Source organism: Nicotiana tabacum, chromosome 19, assembly GCF_000715075.1.
Source record: "Nicotiana tabacum cultivar K326 chromosome 19, ASM71507v2, whole genome shotgun sequence".
Taxonomy (NCBI): domain Eukaryota; kingdom Viridiplantae; phylum Streptophyta; class Magnoliopsida; order Solanales; family Solanaceae; genus Nicotiana; species Nicotiana tabacum.
Window position 1 is genome coordinate 97,808,615 of NC_134098.1, and position 16,238 is coordinate 97,824,852.

General features: G+C 33.5%; 1 protein-coding gene across 1 annotated transcript; it reads left to right on the forward strand.

Annotated features, from left to right (window-relative positions):
* Positions 1-2,553: 2,553 nt before the first annotated feature.
* Positions 2,554-8,518, forward strand: LOC107796782 (3-phosphoshikimate 1-carboxyvinyltransferase 1, chloroplastic-like). The gene is made up of 8 exons (XM_075238232.1): positions 2,554-3,205; positions 4,173-4,417; positions 4,792-4,945; positions 5,948-6,162; positions 6,245-6,362; positions 6,576-6,786; positions 7,792-7,853; positions 7,987-8,518. The coding sequence occupies exons 1-8, from the start codon at positions 2,873-2,875 to the stop codon at positions 8,203-8,205; spliced, it is 1,557 nt and encodes a 518-aa protein (XP_075094333.1). The 5' UTR covers positions 2,554-2,872; the 3' UTR covers positions 8,206-8,518.
* The last annotated feature ends 7,720 nt before the right edge of the window (positions 8,519-16,238 follow it).

Sequence of the window (16,238 nt, forward strand, 5' to 3'; positions counted from 1 at the left end):
TGCAATGAGGTCTTATTGTCTTAATACTAGAAGGGATGTGCGTTATCACTATTCTTTTTAGAAGAATTAACCTAAATAGAAGTCACTCAATTATTTAAACTAAAAATAGCCGGCGAACATAAAATACATGTATAATTATTAATGTATAATCTATGTATACCGGTTAAAAAAAGTAAACAATTTGACCGGCTATTTATGTACAGATCCCTTCTTTTTAATATCATGTGTCGGTCCAAGTCCATTTTCGATGAGAATGGAAAAGTCTCAAACTCTAAACTGTAGATATACAATGCATTTTTAAACCTCCTCCTGTTTAACTTTATTAATTTGTTTATTATCTGTGCTGCTTTTTCCTAGATGATTGCATTAGATTTGCACCTAGCAATTTAGTTTAAAGCCTGAGTTATTTACTAGATTAGTTTGTGTGCTTATATTGGTTTTGGGGAGGAGGGGGGCAAATGGTTGTTGGGCTGTATTTAGGATGGGTTAAGATTGGCTGGCTTATTAAATGGGTCATTGTCTAATTCTATCCAAAGTTCTCTTGGGTCAAAATAGACTAAATAATGGATTGTAACCCACTCGCCTAAATTGACCTAAATCCTTGCAATATTCTTAATTTTTAAACAATGTAGATAAAATATTCTCATATATATAATACTAATTTTTATTTTTATTTTTCGTAAATATCATTCTGGAATGATTTATGATGATGAAATTCTTTTTTTTTTTCCTTTTTTTTCCTGTTGCTTTTTATCTTATTTTGGAAGAAATGTCAATTCATGCCTAATGATTTGTTTCTCAATTTAGATTTAGAACTTTATTTGATAGTTTTTTTATCTTATAATGCTAACGAAGACCAGAATAATAAAAAAAGTAGTAAAATCAGAACTTTTCGCCCACCCCAACCCGCCTCCCACCACCTCAACCCCAAAGAGTAGTTTATTTCCGTGTTGTAGATAGAGATATTCTTTTTCATTTCAACAAAATTAATATTTTATTTTTATGATGTAAAAAAATTATTTTCTTTTATTTTAATAAAATAAGTACTTTCTTTTCATGATGCAGAAAAAGTATTTTTTTTTTACAAAATGAGTACTTTTTTTTCATGTTGTAGAAAAAATATTTTCTTTTATTTAAAGAAAAATAGTACTATCTTTTCTTATTGTAGAAAAAGTTTTTTCTTTCATTTCAATAAAATGAGTACTTTCTTTTTATGTTGTAGAAAGAGTACTTTTGTTTTATTTTTACAAGAAAAAGAGTTTTTTTTTTCAATTATGAAGCTCAAATTCCAGCGTTATTTTTGTGTAAAAAAGTAAAGCATCACATTAGTTCTTTTGGATTTGTGTGAATTTTTAAAAGAATGATTGAATTCTAGAAAAAAATAGAGTCATGAAAACGTTGGGTATTTTGGGGTGTAGGAGGGGCACAAGAAACATGAGAATTTGGGTGGAGGGGAGTTCAGGAGAGTAGTATAGAAAATTATTTTTTCTAAAAAATATTTTCGACTATCTAAACAAAGTCCAAACATTAGAAAATATTTTTTAGAAAAAAATTTTCGCCCATCAATCAAACATGGAGAAATAAGTGATAGAATCACTCTTCTCTCTCTTTTCCCTCAATGGGTTTAGTTGGGTTGTATCCAAACTTAGCGTATCCATTACCAAAGTAGCTCATGACCAACCTATTAAAATCTAGACGGGTTGAGCGTGTCAAATGGTTTTGAGCCACTTTTGCCACCCTTACAGCTATATGTCCAATTGGCTCTATGACTTGTACTATTTTTTTACAACTGGTTGAAGAACAATTAGACTCGAGCATAGAACTCGAGCAGGAAAAAAAATCAAATGGTTTTTAAAGGTAAAAATGTAATTTCATTTTGGTTTGCTCATTTGTGGCTTTCGGTGTTCAAACATACAAACATAAAGACTCTCACCTACTAACTGAGACAAGATTTATCAAGCAATTTCCATCCTCCAAGGGAGTTTTTAAAAAAAAAAGGAAAAAGAAGAAATACCACCTACCACAAAATACACACAACTCAGAAAAGGAACTATTACCTCATCGAATATTTGAGTAACCAAACTTTTATTAACATAAATTGACTACTCTTCAAATATTTTTCGACAATGAACAAATTGATTTGGCGTATGGAAAATAAATTTCTTACTCAAAATTTCATAAAAGGAGGTCTATATACTATTGAAATAATTATACGGCAATTGTATTTGATTCCCAATCGGGCTAATCCATGCAAAGAGAGGTGTGCTCTATCCGAGAGATTGTAATGGGGCGAAAAATACTCATTAATCTTTAATCAAAAATATCAAATTCGAGTCTGTCATTAGTAGGGAATACTTCAAAATAGAATTTTCTAGCGCGAATTCAAATTAGTCGGGTCCCAATATAGATAACTGATGTCAACGAGGATGAAAAAAAGGTATGCCACAAGGTAAAGATGCTTGGTTAGAAAATTGAAAAATTAAGGGACCATTTTGCAAGATCACTCAAATAAATGTGCCGATTTGTATATTAAGTCAATAGTATATGATGACCAAAAGAGCAAATGGGAAACTCACAACTACCTCCTCAAAACAAAAGTAATCCTCAACAACCCTTTGATGGCTTGAAGGTAAAAAATTCAGAGACAAAAGGTGGTTGGTGAAGCGCTAGTGACACTGACATTGAATTAGAGTTTAGAGGTAGGACTTCTTAAGCCTAACGTGCACACGGCCCGCCTACCCCATCAGTCTTCAATCTACCTACTTTCCCTACCATAACCATTTTCTTATAGTAGTTGAAAATTTCTAACTTTGAGAAAACAAGCCAAAGTTTTGTTTCTAAGAACACAATAAGGAGTGAAAAACTTGCAGCAATGGCACAGATTAGCAGCATGGGGCAAGTGAAACAGACCCCTAATCTTAATTCCTATCTTCCTAAAAACCAAAAGGGTCTTCTTTTTTCACATTCGCTCTTCTTCGGATCAAAGAAAATAAACCACAATTCAGCAAAATCTTTGTGGGTGTGTAAGAAAGATTCAGTTTTGAGGGTGGCAAAGTCACCTTTTAGGATTTCTGCATCAGTGGCCACTGCACAGAAGCCCAACGAGATTGTGCTGCAACCCATCAAAGATATATCAGGCACTGTTAAATTGCCTGGTTCTAAATCCCTTTCCAATCGTATTCTCCTTCTTGCTGCCCTTTCTGAGGTAAAGTTGCCAACTTTTTTTTTTATATTTCTTTTGTCCTTTAAAAAAAACATCCTTGATGGGGTTTGGACTGAATTGACTTGAAGAGTTGGTCTTTTTCTCTTTGGTATAGTTAATTGAATGTGCAAGTGTGTACATGGTGTGCTTGGTCTTTTATTTGGCATTCTGGTTTACATTAGGAGTGCTTTTGGATGGAGGAAAATTCTTTCCCTTGAAAAGTTATTTTCTTGATGATTTTCTAGTGTTTGATCGGTATAAAAGTAGGTGACATATGGTAATTGTATAAGGTTTAGGACAGGGCATGGATTTCATTTCAATACCATGACATCTGCATTGAGATTAAATATACTTCAAAATGTTGGCATTTAGCTGACCTTTTGGGAAGTGCCACTTGCAATGTTGATTATATTCAGATATTAAAAGACATAAGATGTTTGCACATCTAACTTGTTGCTTGATATTTTTACTAAAATTATTGCATTTTGTCAATCAGTCGACCAAATTGATGAGCCAAATGTTCATCTTTTGTGGTATTGTGTGTGGTTATTTGGCATTCATCAATGCCTTTCTGACCCTACCAATTTGGCATTAGGGTGGGTTAAGTATAAATTGGATAAGGTGTTTTTTTGTTTCTAAATGAATTGGACGAGATGTTTGTTAGAGGTTAATGATGTTATTCAAAATACTACAAATAATATATATGGTAAAACTGATGTTACAAGTGTGTGGAAGGAAGCAAAGGGTTGAAAGCAACAGGTTACTCTTGGTATAGGCCGTCCTAATCAACTGGGAATCCTCTTCCCAAACTGAAGTTGTCTTGAACAACTGATACAGTATAATACACTAGTAGTAAGCTGCATAAGATGATCATTTCATTTCTTTATCTATTGTGTGACATTTATATTCTTGATATTCGTTGTTAACAACCTTGTGCTGCCATTACATGTCACTGGCACTTGAATTTCAGGGAAGGACTGTTGTTGACAATTTACTGAGTAGTGATGACATTCATTACATGCTTGGTGCATTGAAAACACTTGGACTTTATGTAGAAGATGACAATGGAAACCAACGAGCAATTGTGGAAGGTTGTGGTGGGCAGTTTCCCGTTGGCAAAAATTCTGAGCAAGAAATCCAACTGTTCCTTGGAAATGCAGGAACAGCAATGCGACCATTGACAGCAGCAGTTACTGTAGCTGGTGGACATTCAAGGTCTTAAAATCATTCCTTCTTTGTACCTTTTCGTTGTTTTTTTTTGGGGGGGGGGGGGAGGAGGTTTGTTTCTTTGTGTTTTTTGTTTTGGCGGTTGTTGCTTTTGAAGCCATTTTATAGTCTTCATGAATTGCCCTTTGGGTATTGGTGACAACAGCTTCTGAAATGTACACAACAATTTAATCTGTTTTTTTGTTGAGATAATGATTGCTGCTTGGTAGTAATTAGATGTCAGTTAGGTCGTCCAAGGTCTATTAATCTGGAAGTGGTGTTTTGTGAGCTTCAGAAATGCATGCATACTTTTGTATGTCATGAGTTTTACCATCTTTCTCAATACTTCTTCAGTGGAACTTGCTTGTTTTTTTGGTCTACAGATATGTACTTGATGGAGTTCCTAGGATGAGAGAGAGACCGATTGGTGATTTGGTTGATGGTCTTAAGCAGCTTGGTGCAGAGGTTGATTGTTTCCTTGGTACGAATTGTCCCCCAGTTCGTATAGTCAGCAAGGGAGGTCTTCCAGGAGGGAAGGTGAGGATAATAATTTTGTTGTGTCCACATGTATAATGTCAGTAAACCATAGCCTGTTGCTACGATTGTCTTAAACTGTAGGAATAGTATTATCGAAGTAATGAATTAAGTTTTAAAAGCAACGATGTCTTTGCTTGAAAAGTTAAATACCTAAAGATGCCTCTCATCAGTTGGATAAAATGAGTTACCATTGTATTTTGATACAGTTTTTCCCTGTGTGTCTTATGGGGACTTCTATTATTTCATATCTCATATTTATGGTGTTCCTATACCAAACATAGATCCAATTTGTATCCTATCGTGAAGTAAGTAGGAGAGTCTTTAAGCTTAGTGATATGAATTAATATTGTTTGAACACTTTTTATTTATTTATTTGAATTATGCGGATTGCCACATCTAAAAACTTAAATTGATAGAGAGGGGACACTTCTATTTATTAAATAAATAAATTGTCTTAACACACTTTCTCAAGTACAACCTGATTTTTTCTTGGGCCATGCACATGGGATAATTTTTTGACAATGAGTGACGGTAAGATTTGAACCCAAAACCTCAACCTTGTTCCAATACCATTTTGAGTTATGTAAACAGCCTCATCTAAAAAGCTTAAGCTATAAGAGAGCGGACACTTTTATTTCATTTAATTGTGTCTTAACAAATACATTTTCTTTCCATTTGAATTATTTTCATTTTCTTTCATTTTATTCCTATTTCGTGCGATATGCAGTGTAAAAAATTTCAAGTAACTTGCGGTCCCCCTTTATTTTGGCTTTGTTTCCTCCTAAAGTCTCTCGCCCCCTCCACTTTATCTCTTCCACATTCCTTGCTACTGCTACTAAATTAAAGATACATTTGATTCTGCAATCTTTTTAACATCATATTGACGAATCATAATTCATGTGTCGTCTGTGGTTCAGTACTCAACTCCTTGCCTAGTCTGGAAATATATAACATTACCATTTGTAATTTCTTGCTAAGTTACACTTCCTTTATATCTATCAGGTAAAGCTCTCTGGATCTATTAGCAGCCAATACCTGACTGCTCTGCTGATGGCTGCTCCACTGGCTCTAGGGGATGTGGAGATTGAAATAATTGACAAACTAATTTCTGTACCTTATGTTGAAATGACACTGAAGTTGATGGAGCGATTTGGTGTCTCTGTGGAGCACACTAGTAGCTGGGATAGATTCTTGGTTCGAGGAGGTCAGAAGTACAAGTAAGTCTGTTTTCATTGTGTTAATGTCTTTCATAATCTGGTCCACGGACCGACGAAGCTAACAATTACAAAAATATGATAGGTCTCCTGGAAAAGCATATGTTGAAGGAGATGCCTCAAGTGCTAGTTACTTTTTGGCCGGTGCAGCTGTCACGGGTGGAACTGTCACCGTTGAAGGTTGTGGAACAAGCAGTTTACAGGTATTGCTCATGCCATTAAGAACTTGGGGGGCAATTCTTCTTTTATACTACGTATATTTCTTCTATTCACAAGATTAATTTCGTGCAAGTACTAAAAAGTAATAGTTGCACAGCGCGTGGCTTAAATCTTAGTCAATGAATGCATAAGGATGATATACATTGTTTTTAATTTTCTAAAGTAATACTCTGGATCTTTATGTTTCCTTTGTGAAGGGGGATGTTAAGTTTGCTGAGGTCCTCGAGAAGATGGGAGCAGAAGTTACATGGACAGAGAACAGTGTCACAGTTAAAGGACCTCCAAGGAACTCTTCTGGAATGAAACTCTTGCGTGCCATTGACGTGAACATGAACAAAATGCCAGATGTTGCCATGACTCTTGCTGTAGTTGCACTTTTTGCTGATGGTCCTACTGCCATAAGAGATGGTATGGCTAGTCCTTCTTTCCTAGATAAAATCTAATTGAAGCACTTTGTTTTGATTAAGATATAATTCTGAACTGATTGGACCTGGCTCACTATTCTTCAATATGAGAGCATTTCCCTGCATAATGAGTTAAAATACCGTGATAACCTGACTAAATTGTGCAAAGAGGTTTCCCTAGGTAGTTTAGAGGGTCTGAGGAGAAGGGAAGAAAATTGACATAACTTTGGCAATTTTCTATCCTGTTAACTCATCCTACACCATATCCAGGTTGATACAGAAACTATGATATATCTTAGATGTCCTTTGTTATGTTATCTCTTTGATATACTTAAGATTGCATCATGGAATTTTGCTAGATAGATTTTCTTTTTCCTCTTAAAATTTGGTGTTTGTGACGGTTAAATGCTTATTGGGAAGCAGATGGGGAAAAGAAAAGGAAAACATCATTTAATATCTTCTTCTTTTTCTTCTGATAAGTAGAAAACATCCATTAATATCATCATCGTCATGTTTTTACTATTTTTTAAATTCTAAATTTAGGTTGATGAATTTCTTGACTCAAAATTTTAAAAGCTTCCGTGAAATATGGAATGCGATATGCTACCCTTTGGGTACGTTCAAGGAAATGAAGAGTTTCGAACAGACTATACAAGGCAGTAATGGTAGGAAGTAGGACAACTTGAATTCTTATTAGATATGAGATCTAAGAAATCAAAACTTGATTTGTAGCTGACTGAAGAAGTGAAGATAAATTAGGAGTAGTGTTTGCGGAGTCTGAAGATTTTTCTAGTGCGAAGTAGGTGTATATAGTTTCTCATTGATGTATATGATATCTGAAACAACTTTAAATATTAAACTGTTTGAAGACCTTACGAGAATAAAGAATTTTGTTGGATTGAAATGGGGTCATAAAGATGGCTTAAATTTTAATTTCAGCTGAATCTTTTCCCCTCTTTCTTTCTTTATTATGCTAAACTTCTTACATACTCCTCTTTTCTCTGGTCAGTTGCCAGTTGGAGAGTTAAGGAAACTGAGCGGATGATTGCCATATGCACAGAACTTAGGAAGGTAAACTTCTTAGCTAGTTTCATGGAATTTGCAGCTAACAAGCCTAGTGTAGTCTTGAAGAAGTTGTCCTTGAAATTTCATTCCATCAATTATTTTGTTTTTCTTACTCTTGACATTTTGGATGAAATTCCAGTTAGGTGCAACAGTTGTAGAAGGGCCAGACTACTGCATAATCACCCCACCTGAAAAGTTAAACGTAACGGAAATTGATACATATGATGATCATAGAATGGCCATGGCTTTCTCTCTTGCTGCTTGTGCTGATGTTCCAGTCACCATTAAGGACCCCGGTTGTACTCGCAAAACCTTCCCCAACTACTTTGACGTTCTCCAGCAGTACTCCAAGCATTAAACCACTTACCGTTAAGTAATTATTTATAACAAGAGAGACTGTACCAGTTTGGCAACCAAAATGCTGCCCATACCGGAAGAGAAAAAGCTTTGATCCAAGCTTTCAACTCCTTTTCATTTGTCCTGAGATGATGATGTTCATTGTATTTATTTCTTTTGTCCAGAAGACATGTATGTATACTATAGAGTTAAGATGAACTAGCATGGTGCAGTATAAGAAGTACTATTTTGAACATGAGGGACACAAGACCTTTATTTTTATCTGGAGTTATTCTCTTTATTAAAATGAGATTGTGATTCAGTAATTTTTTCCAGCTACAGAGTACAGACTATATTGTGATGCTACTGTATTATATGCACTAAACTTTCTGTGAAGTTTCCAAGATGCTCTGCTGCTAACAAAATTAATATACACAACTAGAAGACGATTGATGAAAAATGAATTCTAGAGACGGTAACATATCGTAAAATAAAGTTGAACAAAATAAGAGAGAAACGAGAGATGTAGAGAAGCTTTTAATCAAAGTAGGAGTATATGTTTTTAACTTGTATTCCACTTGAATTGTTATAGTTAATGTTTCCTCGGGGTATTAATTATAGTTAATTACTCCCTCCGTTCCACTTTTACTTGGAAGATATACTAAAAATAGATTTTTATTTTTACTTGTCACTTATACCCACATTATTTATTACTCATTTCAAATCATTTTCTCAAATCCAATAAAATATGCATCAATTAATATGGGTATCATGGTAAATTATACAATTCATTTATTATTTTGTAAGGGGCGTAAAAAGTCAAAACGTGCCAAGTAACAGTGAACGAAGAGAGTATAAACTTAAATTCTTGATTTCTGATACATATTAAGAAAGTGAAAAAATGACATTATAATATTCTAATCGATTTCTTCTTTTCGTATTTTTTGAGGGAAGAGGCAAGTCCAAATGAAATTAGAAGGTCCTCTTCGTTTTTCTGGCAAAGGAAATCTAGGATCTTATCAAACGAAGACACTTAATTTTGACTTTTCGCTGTTGTCCATTGAGATGTTAATATGGCTTGAGACAATCTAGGATCTCTTCCAAATTTTGACAACAACTTGTTTAATTAGTTATACTATCTATTATCTAATACTTCTTTCGTTTAATTTTATATGATATTGTTTGACTAGACATAAAGTTTAAGATATTAATTTGACTTATATAATATATTTATAATGATAAAAGAGACAGTAAAGTAATAGTTGAAAAGGGAGAAAATATTACATCACAGTTATAGCATGACAATTAGGGGTGTACACAGGTCAGGTTGGTTCGGATTTTCTAATTACCAAATCAAACCAAATCAATCGTGTCGGATTATTAAATCTAAAGACCAAACCAAACCAATAAAAGTCGGATTTTTTAATTTCGTTTTTTTCAGGTTTTTCGGGTTGTTTCGGATTTTTTTTCATATAGTTTTCATAGCACAAAATATATAATTTGTGCTCCAAATATTTTCTTAATCCTAGTAAGACATAACTATATGAGGTGTTTTTCAAAAATAACATAAATATGAGATGAGTCATGACATTGTACTAAAATATTCAACAATAAAGATAATAAAATAGCATAAAATAAATATTATTAATAAGCCATAATGAAAATAAATATAATCTTAACAAAACATATATATTTACGCATATCCTAATTAATAAGAGTGGTAAGGCACGAAATTAGAACCACCAATGGCAAATCTAAATCTCAAGAACTCCAAGAATAAGAGTTGTACTTGTAATAAGCAAATAAATAATGGGAAACAAATTAAAATAAAATAAAGTATAAGCAGAAAGAACCGCTAAGTCCATGTGAACAAGTTGCCAAAGAAGTAAGGCAACCATGTCCCAACTATTGTTTCTTTATAATCTGGCATCATGTTCCATGCTGTCCTAGTTATTATTCTCAGTACACCTTAAATAAAACAATAAACTTTAAAATATTATTAAACTAATCACCTCCCTCTTTGTGTGTTTTCCTTCTTCCCACCGCCCATAGCATCACAAGTATTTATTATAAAAAAGATTCTATTATCTCAAATGAAGGTGCCCAATTAGGACAGTATTTTCTCGAAAAGATACATTAAACTCATAGTTCGGCAGTATGACTCAGTTTTTTTATAAAATTCACGAGGATAAATCCGAATGTGTCAACGGTATTACAAGAACTTCTTTTGAACAATCCATGTAAGTACGAGAATTTTATGACGAGAGTGATTGAATTAAATAATAAGCGACTCACCTTAAAACTCATGAATTTGGAGTTCGAATCACGTTTAGAGATACACGTAAGAAGCCATTACTAATTAATTTTCTGGAATCCGGGTTAAAAATTTATTAAATATATGATATTGTTTCTTGATAATTCTAGCGTCATGAGAAGAAGAAAAGATGGTGAAGAGTGGGAGGGATATAAGATCACGAATGACTTCATGTACGTATAAAAAGGGATATATTATTATGAAGACAAGCAAGTTATCTTTCTTGATTTTCTTTCTCGAGCATAAAAGAGAATGAAAATGGATCACAGATAATAATTGGAGTTGATTTGAGAATCTTATGCGATGAAATGCACAATTCTATCGTGTTATATATGCATCATATGATGATTGATTTCACTGTTACGATATACTTAATTAAGAGAGTCAAAGAAACACTGTGGTATTTAATTACTAGTGTTGTGGATTTACTTCCGTCAACTTAAAGCTTTTTTTTGCCTAAAAAGTAAGAACAGTGACGTTGACGGTAGAGTAGAGTTAGGTCTAGGTAATTTTGTGAGGCTAATAATAATGGACATACAAAATCACATGATAGCTGGCCTAACAAACTTTAGAACATAAGCCACTGAATATAAGGGGAAGCCATGTTATGTTTCTTGCCTTGCTTTCAAGGTTGCCTTATTACCAGCAAACTAATGTGAACTTTCACATGACTCTGTCTCCTTTTGGGGCATTTGCATTAACTCAAACACCTCATCCTCAATTTTTTAAAACTCCAGCACTCTAGGGAAGATGCAAAGTATGGATACTTATCACCTTTAACTTGTAGAAAGGGGGGTTGTGGGGTAAAAGGACAAAAGAGATTATAAGTTCGAGCCGTAAAAATAATTTATAGCAGAATGTATTATAAGATTGCATATACGTAATATATTCTGATGTGATCCGATCCTTCATTCAACCATGTGCATTAGAGAGAGTTTAGACCAATTACTAACTTAAATTCTTGGTCTATTTTTACTTATCTCACCAAAAATTAAGGAGTTAATTACTCAGAAAGTCACTCAATTATCTTAAATTACTTAGTAAATTTGTATTTCTTTTGTTTGTAACATAAAAGTCACTTAACTATGTCTACAACACCTAGAAAGTCACTCAATTATATTTCTCAAACTTTCTAGTAGATAAATACTATTTTATCCTCTAAATTATAAAAAAATCTTTTTTACTTTTTCTAATATTATATATGTGAGCACCTAATTTTTCACTATATTTGAATTTTTATCACATTCTACTGTGTAAATATTTTTAAAAATTTAATATATATTTTTTAGCTTTGTTATATTTTTTTATATATAGGGTAAAAATTAAAAATAATTTAAAAGGTCAATTATTACTATTAATATTTTTTAAAATTTTAGGATTTGAATAAAAAATTGAAAAAGTAGACGTATAGAATTAAAAAGTAAAAGGTAAAAGTAGGTGGAAATTATTTAATAAAAAGTAAAAGAAAATGAAAAATTAAAAAAATAAAAGTAAATAAATATGGAAATTTATAAAATAAAAAGTAAAAGAAAGTTGAATTAAAAAATAAAAGTAAAGGTAGCTGAAATTTTTTTAAAAAAAGTGAAAGAAAGTGGAAATTAAAATTTAAAAAAAAGTAAAATAAGTGAAAAATAAAAAAAGAAAAATAAAAAAGTGGGAATTTAAATATAAATAAAGTAAAAAAGTTAGAAATTAAAACATAAAAGTAAAGGAAAGTGGAAATTATTTTTTTTAAAAAAGAAGGAAAATGGGAAGTGGGAATTCTTTTTAATTAAAAAATAATAAAATAATAAAATAAAATAAAACATCTGGAAAAAAATCCGAAATTTTTTCTATAAATAGAAGAAAAATGTGAGGGGGAAAAGGGAGAGAAGGAGAGAAAAAAAGAAAGGAGGGAATTGAGAGAATTATTTTTTCTTCCGCTACGCTAAGAGAATTTCTATTTGTGTCATTCTTTCTCCTTCTTTCACCACCCTTTAATACCAAAATTTCAGCCAAGATAATTTCATAGAAACATGTTGAAAATTAGTCCCAAAACCATCGCTAGAGTAAGGTGATGTTCGAGTTTGCCGGTTCGAGGTCATGGTTGATGGCTCGTTCCGAGAGTTCTGCTTCAGGAGCTTCCATATCATTGTACGCAGCAGAAAAGAAATTTAGTAAAAGAGAGGTCCACTCTTCTTCTTCTTTATTAGTGCCTTGACAGTATAATTTTTTTTTTGTGTGTGATTAGTGGCCTATTAGTTTTCTCTTGTTGTTATATTACAATTGAATAAAATTTCTAAATTTTGATGTATACCAAGAACCTCAAGAATATAAGTTCCATTTTTTTTGTCCGATAAGTTTTAACAATTTGAACTATAGTAGTGATATAACATTTGGACCAAATAAATAAATTCTTCCAGGCCCTAAGAGCTAATTTGAAGCTAGCCCATCTGTCCATAATAAATCTGATTTATTTCTTCCACAATAAGTTCCAATACTTATGCATAACGATAATTTCAAGTTAGGAAGAATAAACATCGTAGCTTGCTTTAGGTGCGATTAATAATAAATCATTGTGACTATGGGTACGGTTCCTGTGGCATAGTCATGATACGTAAATCCCAACTCACATGCGTGTTTCACGCGACTTGACCCCAACTTCAAATAATTAAAATAAACATATTGTGAATCACGGGTACGTTTCACGTGGCGTGATTTACAATATGTACCAAAACAACGAATGCGCGACATCGCGACTTGTTCAAATAAATTCCATAAATACTAAATGGGCTAAAAATAATTAAAAGCGATTAAAAAGTAAAAATGCAGAATATGATGTAGATATGCAATAAGTCAGATAATTAGGCCAAGTATTAATTGATAAGCGATCGTGCTAAAACCACGGAACTCGGGAGTGCCTCACACCTTCTCCTGGGTTAACAGAATTTCTTACCCGATCTTCTGTGTTCGCGGACCATAAATAGAGTTAATCTTCTCGATTTGGGATTCTAAAATAAACCGGTAACTTGGGACACCATAATAATTATCCCAAGTGGCGACTCTGAATTAAATAAATAATCTCATTTCGAATAATGTCACTTAAATTGGAAAAACTCTCCTATTCCCTATCCCCCGGGAAAAAGGAGGTGTGACAGCTCTGGCGACTCCGCTGAGGAAACTAACCTAGAACTTCTGGTTCAGAGTTGAAAATTCGAGCTTAAATAACTTTTATACTTGGCTTTTGTTTATTATCTGATATTTTACGTGTTTGAGCCTAATGTGCTAATTGCCGCTCTTTACCGCTTTGATATTGCCGTGAACTGTATATAAACTGTTACGAAAACCCTTCTTCTCTCTGAGTCTTCTAAATCTTCTGGGAAGCGTGCGCCTCGCGTGGCTTCTTTTCTGTTAGAGTCATACCCTAATTTTAGAACGAGGATCAGACAAGTTGCAAAGCGGGTGAAGCTTCAGTATTCCCGGTACGCTGCCCCCCTCGGCTCGAGTTGTCCACTCGGGTAAGCCAGGTCTAGAACAATACACCCACGATTTAAACTTAGAGTGACATAACCTCATGTCGGATCCCTAGTAGGTACATTTGTTTGCATCACGTGCATTTGACTTTGGGGACTCAACACAGGGATTGGTTCCGTCTAGGACAGGTGTACCCAAATCAAAAGACCATCCTAATGCATTGTGACGTGCTACCTGTACATTTATTTGTTTCGGCTTGCATGTTGACCGACTTCTAGAATAGGGAAAGAAAATTAAGAAAAACCAAGAGTGAGGCAAGAGAGAGAAATTTACCGGATTTTTGAAAATTCAGGTATTTGAAAATCCCAAAACTCTGCCGACATTTTGAAGAAGAAAAAAAATTCAAAATACGCCAAATATTTTCAAAAAAAGGTCATGCTTTTCTTACCGAACTACGCGAGTCTGATTCTCAGCGGATATGAGATACGTAGGCTAACCTCATCGGTTGCGGCCCCAATTTTTTAAAAAAAAATCAAAAATATTTTTTCTTTTCCTTAATTCCATCTTTAGAATTCTTTCCTTAGAAAATCAAAAAAAAAAATCCAAAAATATTTTCCTTCTTTTTTGAAGTCTTTCATTCGATAAAAAAAGAAAAAAAAATTCAAATCAAAATCCAAAATATTTTCTTCCTTATTTAGAATTTCTTCTTTTAAAAAAATTTAAAATTTCATACAAAGAAAAAACTCAAAAAAAAAATCTATTATTTAAAAGTCTTTATTAAAAAAAATGGGTCAGTCTATTCCCGATCTTCTCGATCGTAGGTGTCATGATACGTAGGCAATCTCTATAGGATTCGATCATAGCCATTAAATAAACTGAGTGAGAAAAAAGAAAAGAAAAGAGGAAAAAAAAAAGAAAACAAAAAAAAACAAAGAAAAAAAAAGCAACAGTGAAAAATCCAAAAAGAGAACTCTGTGTCCAGAAAATCGCAGAATATTTTTGTGAATATGCTGTCAAATAGCGCGAGCAAGCCGCCAGGATAAAGCCTCAAATGTACGGAGCATAAATGGCTACGGTTTTCCTACAGGCCTAAGAGGCGGATTACTTCCACAACATGATGTCTGCTATGGGTAGACCATTCGCCGAGGCTATCAAAATTGGGAAGATAGTCGAAAATAATTTAAAAACGGGCCGAATCTTGAGTCATGTTGCCTTTAAGGTCACATCACACGCCGTTCAGAGTGGTTTAGAGGGTTTGATGAACGAAAATTGGAGAGATGAGGAATTTGATCCGGCACTGAAGATCATTGCAGCCATTGCCGAGACAGAAGAAAAGCCGAAAAATGATCGCCAAGCCTGAAAGTTCTCCATCATACGGGAGTTTTGATAGCCAGTCTTGATATCCTTTCTGCGTCCGAATTATCTCAGGGTGTAATCCAGATGTTTTACTTTATTGTCTTACTTTCCGATGTAACCCTTCTATCTTTAAAATTCAAAAAAAAAAATCAAATAAAATTATTATTTCATTGTCCAAGAATGTCTCTTTTCTTAATTTTGTCACTTTTTCTTATTCTCTTTTAATTTCTGTTAATGCAGATTTTAATAACATGACATGATTGCGGACTTCATGCCCAGATTCTAAAACGCTATCAGACCTCGAAATAATGAATCAAGAAGCAGAATGTTTTGAAGACAAGACTTATAAGAAAATAAATAGAAAATTGGAACGAAGTTGAGATTTTTCCTCGCTTCGAATCAATGTTAAAGCCGATATTGAGGATAAATATTGGGTCAAGAACTGATTTGAACAATTGACACTGATTGATGAAAAATGATTGGTCGCAGTTTTCCATGGGTAGTTGTACCAATAAAGAATGACTCGTGTCTACAACAAGAAAGTGCGGCCCAAGAAATTTGAAAAAGGACAACTCATTCTAAGACGTATCCTCCCATCTCATGAAGAAGCTAAAGGAAAATTGGCTCCAAATTGAAAAGGTCCATACATTGTAACGAGAGTACTGCAAAAGGGAGCATTGTACCTGGGAAGAATCGAAGGAAATGACCCCAAGACAACTGTCAATGCAGACGCGGTCAAAAGGTATTATGTTTGACCCTTTTACGCAACTTTAATGCTCTCTGATTGGGATGACGAAGGCTTTCATTCTTGATACCCAAATACTATAAACCCTTTGCAAACCCTTTGAGCCGGTTACCTTTTCTTTGATTACCCTCTTTGGAACTTGAAAGCGTTATTGCAAAAAAAAAAAAAAAAAAAAGAGACAAAAAAA